Source organism: Rattus norvegicus, chromosome 3, assembly GCF_021556685.1.
Source record: "Rattus norvegicus strain SHRSP/BbbUtx chromosome 3, alternate assembly SHRSP_T2T, whole genome shotgun sequence".
In the NCBI taxonomy this organism is placed as follows: Eukaryota; Metazoa; Chordata; class Mammalia; order Rodentia; family Muridae; genus Rattus; species Rattus norvegicus.
In genome coordinates, this window is record NC_141536.1 from 127,280,115 (window position 1) to 127,297,125 (window position 17,011).

General features: G+C 42.3%; 1 protein-coding gene across 6 annotated transcripts in view; it reads right to left on the reverse strand.

Moving 5' to 3' along the window:
• Positions 1–17,011, reverse strand: part of Sel1l2 (SEL1L2 adaptor subunit of SYVN1 ubiquitin ligase) — a 136,492-nt gene that overhangs the window by 15,403 nt on the left and 104,078 nt on the right. For all 6 annotated transcript variants that reach the window (XM_087652195.1, XM_087652194.1, XM_087652197.1 and 3 more), the window contains 4 exon segments: positions 16,213–16,367; positions 15,505–15,561; positions 7,572–7,640; positions 6,131–6,208 (listed from right to left, as the gene is read on the reverse strand). In XM_087652195.1, the coding sequence (XP_087508321.1) occupies positions 6,131–6,208; positions 7,572–7,640; positions 15,505–15,561; positions 16,213–16,367 (359 nt within the window).

Genomic DNA, 17,011 nt, shown 5'->3' on the forward strand with positions numbered 1-17,011 from the left:
GGTCTAATTTACTACATGAATCCTGGAGTAAACTAAGCTGAGAATGTGGTGAGCAGTTAAATGGGATACTTGACTGCTTGGTTCATGCTAGGAACTTGGGAGAATCAAAGTATTATGCTATTGATTTTGAGCCAAGACTCAAAGGATGGATGCATTTTCTAGAATGGGAAGGTCTGTTTAGATAATTGTTACCTAATTTGGCTGAAGGGAGTTGAAATCAATGGTCAAATAACAATTCAGGGCATTGGATTTCACCAACCACTGTTAACAGCTAATAATTTATTACTATTTCTCGATATGTTATATTATGTTTGTTAAGTTGTGTAGTCTGTATTTATTTAAATTCAACAGCTCATAATATCACCAACATCTACCTGATGTTAAATTACCATTTCTTTTTCTCATTTATACTCAACACTCTAAAAATGGGGTGCTTTCAATAGAGGGAGGGCAATGCTCAGCTAGCGCATGATTTGGTAGATCAGTACTTAGTGTCTTAGTCGAGGATGAAGAATGAGCTTTCAATGACCTCTTCACAGGCCAGGGGGATCATGGGGTAAAACTGTTTGGTGTGCAAGTAGAACAACCTGAGTTCCAGCCCTGGAACATATGGAATCCATAGGTTCCTGAAAATTGTTCTCTACCTTTATGTGTGTTAGTGTGTGTGCATGTGCACACAACACACACACACACATACATATAGACACATATACATGCATACATACATACACACATACATACACATACAATACCCCCCCACACACACACACACAACACTCTGGTGACTTTCCAACCAAAGTTCCTTTTTTTCTTAACTCCCATCATGTCTTGCCCTCTGGTGGCTATGTAAGGAGCCAGGGCTTGGCAACTTGGCTTTCAATCAGCAGATTTGTCAGTCAATCTGTTTTATGGACTTACAGAATTTCCTCAGGAAGCTAAATTCTGATAGAAGGTTCTCCAGTGTCTCCTAACAGTCTAAATTTAGTTCTTGTGCATGCAGCCAGATCATGCCCCCGTGACCAGGGAAAAGCACAGAAATGGAGAAGGCATATTTCAAATACCAGCTCAAGACTGCCAGCTTGGAGCCGGTGCACTTCAAAGGATGTATAAAAAAATCCTTGAGGTAGTCCATCAATATTAAACAAGTGACACAAATGGCCTTCGTGTTTATTTTGTGCTAGGCATTAATCCTAAGGCTATGAACTACACAAACATTCTGTAATCAAGGTACACCTGGGTCTTCTCTGTTCTCTTACATCTACATGTGATTTCTAGCAATCATGGCTACTCTTTTCTGGAAATAAGATTTACTGCAATGCATGTAGCAAAGTCTAGTATGTCTACTATCTAGGTGGCATCATTTAAATGTTGAACAAATGAAAGGGGAGGGGAGGAGAGGAGAGGAGGGAGGAAAGGAGAGGATATAACAGTCAGAGCAAAATACATTCCTTCTTTTATTGGACAACTCAATGGTGTTAAGTCTGGAGCACATATTTAGAATCTTTAGACAAGGGTTGCCCTCTCTGGCATCCCCATGCTCTGTGCTGGTGATGGAAGGAGCCACCGGATGGCATCCTTTGAGTGTGACAGTCATTATTATTATCATCAGAATGACTGTGGCTTCTAGCAAGAGACCCTCATAATCTGGCTTACTGATGTCATCAGACTGTCTGAGATCTCAGCTCCTCCATTTATACCGTCCTCCCCAGTGTATGGAATTCAGCTTCAGTAGCACACCATCCTGTGGTTTGTGGACTCACTGGAGAGTGTAGAGTGTGAAACTATCATGAAGCCATTGTCTATGCTGCACTGAGGCTTTCCAGAGGTGTGGCTGCTTTGGGGTCACCCGTGTTCCTCTAAGACCGTGTTTCTCCACCTGTGGGTCATGAACAACACTTTCACAAGGGTCACCCAAGACCATCCTGCATATCGGATATTTATATTATGACTCATCCCAGTATCAAAATTGTAGTTATGAAGTAGACAATGAAAATAATTTTATAGTTGGGGGTCAACACAACATGAGGAACTGTCTTAAAGGAGCGAGGTGATAGGAAGATTGAGAACCATGGCTCTAGGTCACCCTTACTCATGCTCTATTATAATGTCAATAAATTCACTGGTTTGACAAGCTGGATTTGGGTGGAATCATACTTTGATCTGTCATTGAGTTCTATCTGGGACAAGTCCATTATACCAGTGATAGAGTAGAGGAGAGTGAGGTCAACCAAAGGGTGTCTACCTTGTCTAGGGGCAGCAGCAGCAGATTAGCTTCTCTGCTCCAGTTGTTGCCACTCAAAACAGTAATTCTGCATAGTCAGCTCTTGCCATTTTCAAGGAAAAGCCAAAATTAATTTTTCCTACCTCGGATGGGTCACATGGTAACATGGTATAGCAAAGTTTGAGAGAGGTACATCTCTCACATGCTACCACAAAGTGAACCATGAAAAGGACCCAACTGTCTGTGGTTTGATGAGACATTTACTGCTTTTTAAAAGTACTTTCTCAGATGAACAAAACATGTGTGTAGGTAACTTCCCAATATACAACTTCCATGTTAGGACTTCATGTTATTGACTAGTTAAGTGACACAAATGTAGGGAGCACATGGTCATTTATCTAATGTTGAATGAACTTTAGGAACATGGGACCTGGTCCTCCTCAGGTTGAGGGGATATGGAGTTCAGACAGTAGAAAAGAGGCCATGGGGCCAAAAGTTCTAGAACCCCAGAGTAGAGGGTAAGATGCTAATTCAAAAAGGCTGGGGCAGGGGGATTTTGTGAGCCAAAGGATGTGGGGAACTTTGTGGTGGAAAAGAAGATTGTTCCCTGCTTAGAAAGAGAAGGACTTAGAACGAGGTATAAAGGAAGGAAGGGAAGCGTGATAATTGTATGTGGAGATAGAGTTGGGCCTGATGTGTTCTATGTGAGCTAACAAGACAAAAGAGTATGTAAACTATTTTTTTTATGTCCTGGGTCTGATAAAATTTAAAGCAAACATACACACACATGCACACGCACACAGGCACAGGCACAGGCTCATGCAAACACACACACACACACACACACACACACACACACACACACACACACAATTTTGGAGACAGACTGCCCAGGTTAGCCTTGAACTTGCTATGTATGTAGCTCCTGATCCTGCCTCCACCTATGGAGTGCTAGGATCCATTTGCTTTATGTAGGGCTAAAGAGTAAACCCATGATTTTGTTCACCACACCAGGCAAGCAATCTGCTGGCTAAGTTATAGTTCAACCCTAAGAACAGTATTTTATTTTTAAGTTGCAAAACAGAAGTGCGTATGAGAGATCTATCAAGTTGTTCAGGCAATGGCCACGGAGTATGTGGCTGTGCCCACCCAACACCATTGAGAATTGTTTTAAGTGCAGTGTCAGACTTCCTTTAAAAAGAAGAAAAGCTAAGGTTAGAATATAACTAGCCTAGGTCACTGCTAGTCACAACCCTCAAGTACCTGGGGAGCAGAGTTAATCTGCACACCCAGATTTCTCGCATTATTCTTTTGGGATAGCAAATCAGCATTATTTGCCAGATTACAAGAGATTGTCCTCTGTCACCTCCTTCTCATCCCACCTCACCCCAATCCCTGTCTGTCTAATTTAACGGTATTCCAGACTAATTTAACTGTCTCTCTGAGCAACAATTTCATACACATTACAAGCAAGAGGTGCCGAGGACTAGCCTCTCAGTAATTTAACAACAAGCTCGTTAGCCTCAGGCTGTTTTTCCTTTCTAAATAGGCAGCTCCTACGGCAATGCACAGCTTGTGAAACTGGAGAACAATTGAAACAATTCTTGATCCAAATGTATCTTGGTTGCCTGTTTACAGAATAAAATCACATGACAGAAAAAAATGCTTCCTACTGTGGGTGCCAGAGAGTTAATCAGGACATTTTCCTAGACTAGGTTAATGAGTGTTAGATGATGTCTTAGCTTGGGGTTCTATTGTGACAAAATACTATGACCAAAAGCAAGTTGGGGAGAAAAGGGGGGTTATTTGGCTTATATTTCCACATTGATGTTCGTCATGGAATGAAGTCAGGACAGAAACTTAAATAGAGTGGGAGCCTGGAGGCAGGAGCTGGTGCAGAGGCTATGGAGGGGGCTGCTTACTGGCTTGCTTCCCCTGATTTGCCCAGCTTGCTTTCTTATAGAACCCAGGACTGCCAGCCCAGGGACAGCACCACTCACAATGGACTGGGTCTTCCCCCACTGATCATTAATTGAGGAGGCAATTTAGAGTTGGATCTCATGGAGGCATTTCCTCGACTGAGGCTTCTTTCTTTCTGATGACTCTAGCTTGTGTCAAGTTGACACTAAATAAGCCAGTACAGATGAGGTCATTTCTTGTGTAGAAAAGATAGTATGCTATAGTATTTGACCTGATAAATATCAGCTTCACTGAGCCTATAGCAAAGATATGTTCTTGTTGGGTTTGTTTGTTTGTTTGTTTGTTTGTTTTCTTTGAGTCTGGGTCTCATCATGTAGCCACTATGACCTCACTCGAGCTCGTAGTGATCTGCCTGCCTCTGCTTCCTCAGGGCTAGGACTAAAGCTGTGTTCTCCCATGCCCAGCAAGGCAAAGATTTCAGCAGCAGAAGTCATGCATGTCCCCAGTGCGTGGGGTGCAGGGAGCGGGCTTTAGGACCTCCAAGTATACCAAAGTCCTTACATGATGAACCTCACCCCCTTGATCACATAGCATTGCATATAGCCTATGCATAGTTCCTATATTTTAAATCATCTCTATGTAATATAACAAATACAGTCTCAAGGTGACATACATGGTCATTATACGGTTCAGAGAATCAGAAATGGCAAGAAAACGTCTGTATGTATCTAGTCACAGTTTTGGGAACTGTAGTCAGTGGAATGCATGCATATGGAATACGCTATACAACTGTCGCCCTTTCTGTATTTCCTCATAGCTGGAAGCCATTCTGCCTTGGCTGCGCATCCAGAGTACAAAAGACAACAGTTGATTCCCAGTGACTGTTATATGCCAGGCAGGGCCTTAGTGTTAAATTTCCTTAATATTAAAGCATTAAGGAAATCTTATATTCCCAGCTCACTGATAGGGAAAGCGAGGCATTAAAAGTCACATAATTCATCCTTGGCCACCCTGGGAGTAAGCTGTAGGAATGACTCTCAAGCCAGAGTCACGTCTTCACCTCCCTTCCTTGGGTACCACCCTGGCCGCCTTCTGTCTGGGCTGCCAAGGCTCCAGCCTTTAGATAAACTGTGCTGGAAACCTGAATACCGACCTTATCTGTCTTAAACTTATTGCAGCTAGTGATTAAAGTGTCCTCTCCTCCCCTACCACTTTATTTTCTCTTCTCAAGTCGTGGCTTCATCTGCCCATCATGGCAGAGGGAAGCTGCACGTCTGTCTGGCTTCCTGCTGGCTCCAGCAGGGGTGGCACCAATCACTGGCCTCTTCATTTACCAAACAGACGGGAGACAGGCCATCTTCCTCCACCTCAAGCTCAATGCGGCTGATGATATACTCCCATCAGACACAAAGGTTCTTTCTAGAGTTACTGTGACATCCAAAAGAAACTGACAAGCGAGTAACTGTTACCAAAACACACTCCGGCCCCCAGGCTCTGGAAACTTCGAAAATAGTCTCTGCGGCTGTCTTGGCTCCTCTCAGCCTTTCTCACTGAGACCCCTGCCCTCGACTTCTCCAGCTCACGGGCTTTCCCTCCCCCAGATTCTAATTCCCATAAGACCCTCTGATTTCCTCCATGGCCCTCTTTTGTCTTCCTTTATTGGTCTTCTCTTTGTTCTCTCTCTTGATCCTCCCTCTCTCACTGCCCCCACCCTTCTCTCATGGTTCAGTTCAGTCTGTTGGCGGTGTTTAGGGCACTACCTTTTCTCCCTGCTCTGGACTCTTGTAGATACCTCTAGCTGTACTCTCCCTCACATCTACATAAAAGCCTTCCCCTCCCCCACCCCTTAGAATGGTCCTGTCCTCACTTTACATACTTCTCATAAGGGCTTAGGACTTCGAAGTCAATTCTTGGGCATTGATTCTTGGGTCTGTTTGAAAGAGGAAGCCAATTATTTTACATGATTATGGCAGTGGGCTGGGGGTATACCTTGCTGGCCGCCATGGAGAAGTATTTGAAGGCAGTGGCATTATTTTGTGGTGCAGCAGCGTTCCCCTCTAAATACATCTACAGATGAAAAAGAGGATGTAAATAGCAAAATCGCTTAAGAGTGAGGCAATGTTTTAAAACTAAGTGGCCCTAATGATCGTTACCGTATTGGGAATATAATAACTACACTGAATTTTCCATTTTAAAGTAGCACACGTTATTTTAGTTTTACTTCAAGTAAGAAAGCAGAAGAAACTCACCTACACACACACACACACAGAGAGAGAGAGAGAGAGAGAGAGAGAGAGAGAGAGAGAGCCTCAGAACAAAGAAATGAACCCTATTTGTGTTTTCTCCTATTCCTCGAATCTAAATTACAGTATGTGACAGTTCTGGAAGCAGGGTACACATTCCCATGGTAACTAAGGCAAATTGGCTGTAAGGAGGCAAAGGAGCCCCGGGGAGTGGAGGGAGTGGTCTCTTTAATGAGAGAGAATATCCCATCAAATGGTCCATAAGGACTGATTTTGATTTTGGTTGCGGTAGAACTGTTTCTCATTCCAGGGGTAGAGGAAAGACACCTGACTGGGCCAGGGCTTGTACCATTCTCAGATGACAGCTAGCCTGTTATTCTTGGGCCTAAGGGAAGCTCATGGACTCATAGTTATTCTCTGCAGAGGACTCCAGGCCAGGTGTATTTCCAGGTTTTGTGAATGCCTCAGATAAAGGCTGATGTTCTAATCGGCTTCCTCCTCTTACCTTAAGAGTACCAGCCACTGTCTCCAGCCTAAGTGCCTCTTAGCTGCTGCCATAAATGAGTTCTTTAAGTGTTGTCACACCTTTTCCTGCATTCAATCAATCCTTAGAGAGGGTGTGTGTGTGTGCGAGCGCATGCACGTCTGTGTCTGTCTGTCTGTCTGTCTGTCTGTGCGCATGGGTGTTGGGAGAGTATTGCCAGCAAGCATGACACAACAGGACAGTCCTGTTGAATTGGTTCTTTCCTTCCACCATCTTGTGGTTTCCAATGATTGAATTCAGTTCGCCAGTATTTCCTAGCAAATGTCTTACTTGCTGAGTGACCTCACTGGCCCATCTACCTTATATTTATAGGCAGGGTTTCTTACTAAATCTGTGACTCACTGATTTAGCTAGACCAGCTGGCCAGTGAGCTCTGAAGATCTGCCTGTCTTTACCTGGGGTTACAGACCTGAATAAAAAGATAGGTTTTTCTGGAGGAGGTGTGTGTGTGTGTGTGTGTGTGTGTGTGTGTGTGTGTGTGTGTGTGCATGTGTGCGCGCACACACGCGTGCGCGTTCACGCATGTGCTGGAGCAGGTCCTCATGCTTGACAGCAGCACTTTATAAATTGAGACATTTCCCCAGTCCCCACATTTCTTAACTTTTAAAGAAATAACAAGTACTGATGAAGTAGAAGCATGCACCTTTCCTATAAATGCCATGGCATTTGCACTCCCAGCTTTTGCTGCCTTTAGAAAGTAGTATAACGCCTTCTGGAGAGAAAAGGAACAGTATTACTGCCAGTCACAAATACATTCTACAAAATGACTTTTTGTACTAGATTTTAGTCATTCAACGTGCATTCAAAAATATCCGCGAAATAACCATTTTGTTCAAGGCACTCTTCCAATGTTATTTCTACCATAAACCCGAAGAGTGGGAGAACGCATGTTTATGTGCATATGTATTCTGAAACAGGATGAACATATATATATATATGTATATATATATATTAATGTAAAGGTACGTTTCTTCTCACATTTGGAAAAGCTAGATGGGTAAGTGGCTGTGTCAGGAAAGATGAATCTCAGCTACAGATTTAAATAGTCCTTATTTGGAAGAATAGACTTTATGCATTTGTTTTGAGCCAGCTTGTACTACAGTTGGCAGAATCCTCATGCTCATAAGGCAGAATAATGCCAGACACACCCAGCTTCTTGCTGACACCATGTTTTTGTGTAGAGGTTAAAAGAGTTTCTTCTGAATCAAAATGAAGGGGACCAGTAAAACCTCTGCTTTCTCTAAGTAGTAAGATTAAACATTCTAGAATAATCTTATCTCTTATTGCTCCACTCTCCAGGCCTCATCTGGGCTTTCTAGAAAATTCCTGAGAAATAAAAGTGACCGACCTCAGAAATGATACTTGAAGACACGTTTTCAGTGTCATATTTGAACACAATGCATCTGTCCTTTACAAGGACTTCACTAGATTAATGGGTGATGGCTAATGGGTGACCTGCTTCCTCCCAAAGAGAAGACAATGTTTAGGGGAAAATATAGATGCCTCTTTTATATGAAAGTGGGCTGCAAAATGCCTATAGCTTGTTTGAAAGGTACTCTTGTATTGCTAAGTTGTCCTCCCTGTGGACCTAATTACAGATGCACCTCTGCTGGGCTCTTTTGCATCATCGTTCCTTTCATCTTCAGAAAACTTGGTTAACATCTGCTACATGCCTATTGGTACATTAGCCATCACAAGTCATTTGTAATGAACAAAATCATGCTCCCTTAGATTTCTTATTTCTAGAAGGTGTTATGCAGCCCACCAGGTGAAAAAAGACACCGATGACTTTGTCTGTTGTTGATCCTGGATGCTATCATGCTGCTCTGCCAAGGAAGACGTTCCCATCAGTGGGATAGTGTCATGACTGTTGGGACTGACTACTACATTTCTGGTTGAATTTAAGGCCAGATCTACAGGAGAAAACTCAGGGCTGATACTACTAAACTGACCCAAAGCTGACAGCTAGGGAGTGCATAGGCCCTAAGAGAGGACCTGTTATTTTCATTTTGCTAAATGCTCATACTATCAAACTGTCTTCTAAACACTTACGTTTATATACCGATTGATTGGTGTGGCTGCTAATCTTGATCAGAGAAGTTTCTTTGTGCAGTGAGTGACAGTTAAAACAGAGACTCATGATTGGTCAGACTTGAGAATAAGTTATGGTGAATACTCAGTCCTAAACTGAATATGTATCCTATTTCCCCTACTCCCACTGGGTCAAGGAACATCACTGAAGAGAGGATAGAATGTATGAGCACAAGGATAAGAAGAAACGCTGTGTTTCAAATGTGACAAAGCTGTTTCATGTATGAATTCACAGCAGCCGTGGTTCCTGGTCCAAGATCTGGATAAGATCAAGCCAGTCACCTTTACATCAAGGATGGGGATAGCCTTATAAGGCCTTATCCCTAATTGAAGAGTTATTGGCAGTTGAAGGTGCTTGGGAATGTAGACTCAAGTTTCTGTGAGGGTTTGGCCTCTAGTATGTTGCTGATACTCTAATGGCTGGCTCCACACCCATGTGCATGAAGGTACCATGAACAGGACTTAATTTATTTATAGAAGAATTTATATCTGTATCAAAATATACCTACATGAAGAGAATGGGATGAGAGAGGGAGATGTGTTAGGGGGAGGTGGAGTAAGTGGGGAGTGAGAGGTAGGTATGGTGAACACACACCGAATAGCTGTGTGAATTCATAGTCACTATCAAGGGATAAAAATAATCGAAAATCAAAGAATAAATAACAATATTTTAAAACAAAACATGATTCCTGTACTTGACCCCTGACAATAGTGCTGAGAGAAAATGAAATATGTCAATAGCACTGAGTAGGTGAGGAGCTAAAAAGAATCCCTCCAAATAATTAAATAGATAGAGAATGGGCAAAGATTATAGATTGTACTGTTTCCTAACAGATGTTTATATGACTTTTCTTTCTAAATTTTTGTACTGTCATTATAAGGAAGGACTATTAATATCTGATTTCATTTAATGACACCTAAAATCATGCAACCAGCATTAGACTTTCACAAGCAGACTAAATAGAGTCTCTATGTCCTTGGAACTCTGCCTCCATGGTATGAAGGGGAAGACCAAAGTGACAGAAACTTCACTATATTGATGCCATCAGAACCAGGGAAGTGTCAAGAGTAAGGGAGTCTTCATTCCCTTGGCAATGTCCAGACTGTCTAAGAAATTAGTGTTTCAATGTGGCCAGAGTAGGATACTCAAAATCTAGGGCTTGTAAAATACCTGGAGGCTTTAGAGTAGACCACTAAACTAAGGATTTAATTGTCTCCAAAAATAAAGATTATTAGAGATTTACAAACATTGGGAGATCTTGAAACTAAAATCTCTGGACTAATATAAGCATTAGATAGGAGAAACTTAAAGCTATGTGTGGTTTGCCAAATTAAAGAAAAAAACTGGTACTGAAAAAAGGATATTTTGCATCAATGCTTTTCTTATCCAAACACTGTGACTTGGTAAAACTGGATACATTCAGGTTAGTATTGTCATAGACTCTGTGGCCAGGGCTAAGCATGCACCCAAATAAGGGTGCTAGATATGCAAGTCACATCATCTCTAGGTTTGAGTTCCTCATTTAGATTCTCCTCCTTTGTGTTCTCCAGGTACCCTGTCCTGTGCCTATAATATTATTTATCTACCAGCTTATCTGTTTGTCACCTTCAGTGTTCTACTTTGCATAGTGTGTTCCATATATTAAACACACAGAAAATATTTTTAAGAGGAATGAATGAATATTTACGAATCTTTAAAGCAGGGGACCTGGACTTTAATCTTTATGGGACATCTTGACCTAAATCTTATGGTCCTAAAATCATTTCAAAGTCCAGTTTAGAAGTTTGGCTCTCAATTAATCTGCAGTAGAGTTCTGGGGGGAAGGTTTCATTCCGGGAGAAAGATAATTTGAAATTTTAAAAGGAAATAATCTACTCAGAAGCAAATGAAGGTTCTAGAGTTCCCATCCTCTGACCAACGTGATTCCATAAGGTTCCAGGGGCTTGGCGGCGTCTCACACACCACTTAGTGATATGGGTTACTCTTCTGCAGTGTCATGCCTTACTATACTCCAGTGTTGTGGCTCACTGTATTCCACTCTTGTGGCTTGCTTTACTCTAATGTCTTAGCTTCCTCTCCTCCAATGTAGTGGCTTACATTACCCCACTGTGTCTTACTCTACTCCAGTATCGTGATTTTCTTTACTTCGCTGTCTTTGCCTATTTGGAATTTCAGTTCTTGATTCTTCCTCTTTAAACTTACTGGTTCTGATGTGGTTACTGGTATTGTGTAAAATGTTTTTGTTTTTATTTTTGTTTTAGTTTTCAGGACAGGGTTTCTCTGTGTAGCCCTAGCTGTCCTGGAACACTGTCTGTAGGCCAGGCTGGCCCTGGACTCAGACATCTATCTGCCTGCCTCTGCCTCCCAACTGCTGGGATCAAAGTCATGCACCATCACACCTGGTTATGCATGGCTGGCCATAAAAATGTATTTGACACCACAAGAAACTGCCACACAAAGCCAAGTCAGTGTTTGGAGATGTAGTTCTTTTTGTTGAATGCTTGTGCTTGTCTAGCATGCACAAAACTCTGGTTTGACATAGCACTGCATAAACTATGTGAGGTGGTGCCTGTCTGATATCCCTGCCCTTGGGAGGTAGAGGCAGGGTAATCATAAGTTTAAGGTCATTCTCAATTACATAATGATTTTGAGGCCAGCCTTGGCTACTTGAGATTGTGCCACAAACAAACAAACAAACCAGAATAATTATCCACCCAATCATCCATGCACCCTTTAAATATTTATTGAGCAGAGTCAAAGATGTTGGCTGCTTACAATGCACAAGGTCTTGGATTCCACCCCCAGCACCAGATAAACAGGGTGTGGTACACATCCTTGTAAGCCCAGCACTCAGGAGGTGGAAGTAGGAGAATCAGAAGTTCAGTCATCCTCAGCTGCGGAGTGACTTTGAGGCCAGCTTGGGCTACAGATCTCCAAGAAAATTACTGAGCACTTACCAATCGCCCATTCTACAATGGACATTCTAATCAGGATGGGATCTTACTGCCAATGGCAGATTATAGCTTAAAGTTATATTGACAGTTATTTTCACTCTCAGTAGAAGATAAAATAATGGTTTGTCTCACAGCTAATGGTATCATGCTATTATGATAGATGGCATATCCTGAACATTATGTTAAGTAAAGTTTCATTATTTTATTTTTAGCTCTGTCTCAGTCATTCGGTCTCTGCCTGTCTCTTTGTCTCTGTCTCTCTCTCTTTTTCTCTCTAAAGAAAATCCCTAGTTTAATCAGTTTGCAACATTTTCTCTAGAATGAAATGTGAAGGAAATGCTTTATTCTGACAACAATTCTGAGTACTTCTTTTATCCAGGGCTCTGTAGATCCTCCTGAAATGAACATTAGCCCTTTCTCTATATGAAGCAGCAGAAAGGATGATGCAGTTGCCTTAGGGTTGATATTATTCCTCTACCAGTTTTAATTTAATTATGTGGCATCCACTTTAATAATAATGCATCCAAGCACCCTGTTTTCCTAATGCAATTCATCCTGAGCTTTTATAGTTTTAAGAATGCAAATGAAATTAAAATTCGTGTGTGGGAAAATTCAAGATAATGCAATCAGGAATTGCACATATACAATTTTTAATAATTATAAAGTTGGTCAGCGAGAGGCCAAATTGTTCCCTGTGATAAGAAATGCTGAGAAATTAATTCAATCAAAAAAGCAAGTAGTGATGGGGAAAGGCAGGATAGCTATTCCTGGGTATTTTCATTTGCAGTTTGCTGATCAGCAAACTGGAGCATCCCATTTAAGATGGGCTTTGCTGTAATCATTTCTTCAGTGGACTGAAACCTCAGACTGGCTGACGTGGTGGAGTTCAGGCTGAGAGGCATCATCCAATGTGTAAGCTATTAGCATCCATCCATTCAATATATATTTATCGAGTGCTTCATAGATACCAGACACTATTCTGAGTAGAAGACAAACTAGTGATTAAGAAAAACACAAAGATCTTCCGTGGTGGGCACGTGAGCACTGGAGTTATCAAGAAAATCCTCTCCAAGGGGCAAGACTTGAAGAATAAGAGGCCAAATATGGGAGAAGCTGCAGAAGCAGCCTCTTGGCTGCGTCCTTTTCATTCCCCACCCCCACCCCCTCACTCCCGCCATGGCTAATTGAGTGTAAGTCAATCAGGCTTGAGATCTCAGAGTTATGGATGAACTTGCACACACATTTAGGCTCATTAGGCTCAGAAGTAGAGAGGCTGAGCCTGAACTTGTCCAGAGAGTGCCTGACTGATGGCAGGGTTCTGGAATTAAACCCATTTGGAGTCTCTGGCTGGGTCCAAAGGCAATGATCAGCAAGTCAGAGATGTGGGCTGGAGAAATGGCTCAGTGGTTAAGAGCACTGACTGCTCTTCTAGAGGTCCTGAGTTCAAATCCCAGCACCCATATGGTGGCTCACAACCATCTGTAATGGGATCTGGTGCCTTCTTCTGCTGTATCTAAGACAGCTACAGTGTACTCATATATATTAAATAAATCTTTAAAAAAAATAAAGTCAGAGATGATGCCCTTTTGTATTCTTGCTCTGAAAATGGAGAGGCAGATTTTAGAGACCATATTGAGGGAGTAGTACAAACATAATTTCTATTTACTAAAAATAACATAGGTTTTTCAATGCTGAATTCCCGCATTCAAGTTTTCCTCCCTCAGTTTTGAAGTTTTAGTTTTACTTTATGTGTATGAGTATTTTGCTTGCATGTATGGCTGTGTACCATGCACAGGAGGAGGCCAGAAGAGAGTGTCAGAGCCTTTGAAACTGCAGTTACAGACAGTTGTGAGCCATCATATGGGTGATGGGAATTGAACCTGGGTCCTCTGTAAGAGCAACAAGTGCTCTTTGAGGCTGAGCCAGTGCACCAGCCCTGGAAGTCTGCTTCCCAGTTACGGGTTGCTTTCCAGCTGTGGCACTTGAAGCAATTTCCTTTATCTCTCCAGACCAGGGTTTTCATCTATAAAACACATCTAAGAAAATCTCTACTACAACAATGTTGCTGGAGAATCCACGATGGGTCCTCATGATGCCTGACTCCTGGCTGTTGCCACTATAGTCTTGGGATCCTTTCCTGTCACCCCAGAGGGCTTGCATGTCACCTGACTTGGGGTGGCTCCAGCCCCTTAAGTGTTCATGTTGTGTGTGGCTGACACTACTTGTGTGTGTATGAATGTGTGTGTGTGCATGGGTGTGTGTATGCGTGTATGTGTGTGTGTGTGGTGTGTGTACGTGCACGTGTGTGGTGTTTGGGGGGGGGATTCTGTAAAAAGGATGTGTCATCTTTAAGTCAATCAAAGTTTCTGTTTATAACAAATGAGAAAATGTTACAGTATGTACCCTATGACTAACATTTATTGTAAGCTAAAAATCGGACATTAGAGTAATCTTATGAATACAGAACTCTCATCTAAGGAGCTAAATCAGTGCTTACAGTTCGGTTTAAAGGCCCCAGAAACCTTCATTTCTGCTATCCTGGGATGCATATGCTTATGTAAATAGCTACTTACTTTATGGAGTTAACTGACATTTATCTAATGTGTACCATCTCTCATATAAAGGAGAGAATACAGCAGTAAAGACACACATAAAATAACAAGATTAAGCGAAACAGAAACTGGCAACAGATCCCCCTTTCAATGTAACCACCGTGGAAAGGGGTGATTGTAACCCTTAGGCTGTTGGGTTTATAAGCTGAGACAGAATTTGCGTTCCTTTGAGAAAGTGAGCACGTGGCTCCTACAAAACGCAACCTAATTATTTAGTAAGAATTGTTTCCCAGGTCTGTGGTGATTGGCATCTTGAAACCACAACTAGAATCTAAGCAAGAATTTAGCCTGTGATGTTGGCATCCTACCGAGGAAGGGACTGTGTGTGTTAAGTTTATTTATTCTTTCCTCTGCTATGCATTTGGAGGGTTAATTAGGCCCTTACCTTCACCATAATAAGGTAAGAAGAAGCACAATGATTAAATGATTTACAACATCACAGAGATGCTTAATTTAAATTATAGTAAAAAAGCATTTCTGCTCTAGCCAAATCTCCTGTGATCTGGATAAGTTAGGCCCTTGGACTGCTTAGCAGAAGTTTCCCGTGGGGTGGGGACCTTCTGCAACTGGCCTTTGGGGAAGATGAAAGTTCAAGGCCAGGGTGTAGGGCTGCTCTCGGTTCTCAACTGCAGCCTGACAAACCGAATACAGATGGTAGGACATGTTCAGGGACTGCACAGGCATGGGGTACTCCTTGGCTTCGTTGCCCCTCAGAAGTTGGTTTGGGCTTGAAGACAGGTTAGGAAAATGTTAGTGAATGCTGCTTTCTCTCACAAACAAGGATGCAGCTCTGACCAAAGCAGCAGCGGTAGCTCCCCAGAGCCCGCCCACTTCCCCCTCTTCCGTTTTCCCTTGCCCCTCAGCTTCCCTCATCATTGTTGGTCTTCTCTATAGGACTGAAGTTTGGGATCAACTTACACTGTAATCTTGATCTAGACCTTTTCTCCCAATTAGATGCAATTGTCCAAGAGATACCTAGAAATGATGATATTTGAAAATGGTTTTAGCAGCAGTATTAGTTTGAACAAAATAGCATTTAGTTGTTGATTTTACTATAGTGTGTTGTTTCGGTGTGGTGCTACTGGCTTGCTTTGGAAGAGGTGGGGAAACATTTCAGTCTTTTTTACTCTGTGTCTGTTATTGGACAGTCAGTTGCTACTAGGCATATAGCTTCCTTAGGGGCCAAAAGCCACTGGCAAGAGTGTGGTGACAACCAGGCTCATAGATGATGGGGCCATGGTCTGTCTCACTAAAATCACATAGGTGCTGTCCTCTTCCCACTCTGGAAACTCAGGAGTTCATCCACTTTAATACCAACACCAGAGGAACTATTTCCCCATAATGGAAACCTAGGTTTTTAACAAGTGAGATTTCCAGGAAGAATTGCAAACTCCCCACTCCCCATCACCATCATCTTGCTATCCCTGTGGCAACTACCTCTTCAATAAGACCCCCCCAAAGCTGCAGGTGGCTAGCAGACAAAAAGGGAGTGGGACAGAGAGGAGAGGGCGTCTCCTCCCGTTCACATTCAAGGGAGGGTACTGTCAATCCTCCCGGCACTCAGAAGGAGCCAGCTCTCTGGCAATTGGCATGTTCTAAGAATGCGGCCTTTTCTGTGTACATTACTTGTATCTGAACATCTCCTCTTTCTGCCAAAAACTTATAGTATTGGTATATGTCCCAATCCAAAATCTCACTGTTGGAACTCAGATTCTCAGGTCTCTCGGTTAGCCTCACTTTTTCCACGGGAATACCTTCACTTTTTTCCAATTTGTCAGCAACTGTGGACAGAAACAGACCAGAAGATAGAATACTCGGGCTGCAAGCAGTAACAGTCAACTTGGAGGGACTCTGTTAGACCTTTTCCGCTTACATTGTGCAGGCATCTGGACGACTGACAGGGAGGCTCCATGGAGCCTGGCTGTGTTTTGTTCTTTTGGATATTAAAATGAAGGTGGGAGAAGGTCTGAACTTGCTTTTGAAACTCATATACATATCATCAGCATAGACTCTCATGAGGATATAGGCGAGGGGGCAAGAGCAGAGGTTTTAAAGGGACGCCTGACGACCCCCTCTGTGCTACATGGGCATTGCAATGTAAGAGTAAGGGCTACTCAGTTATTCCCTGTAGATACTGAGACTAAGTACAAAGATACATGTGCTTGAATATTCCTAACGAAACATGCAGTTTGAAATTTATATGTAAAAAAATAAGTAAAAAATGTAGAAAAAAATAGAAAAGAAATTTATATTAGCAATTCTGTTATCATTGAACATATGATATGATCCTGTCATAAATAGCCTCTGAAAGCCAAAAGTGACTTTTTTTCAAGCCACTCCTTGTCCCAGATGTCTGGGACACTGTGTAGATCCTTATTCTGAAGGTAGAAGTTAATGACTAGACCCACTTCTATCTAGAACCGCG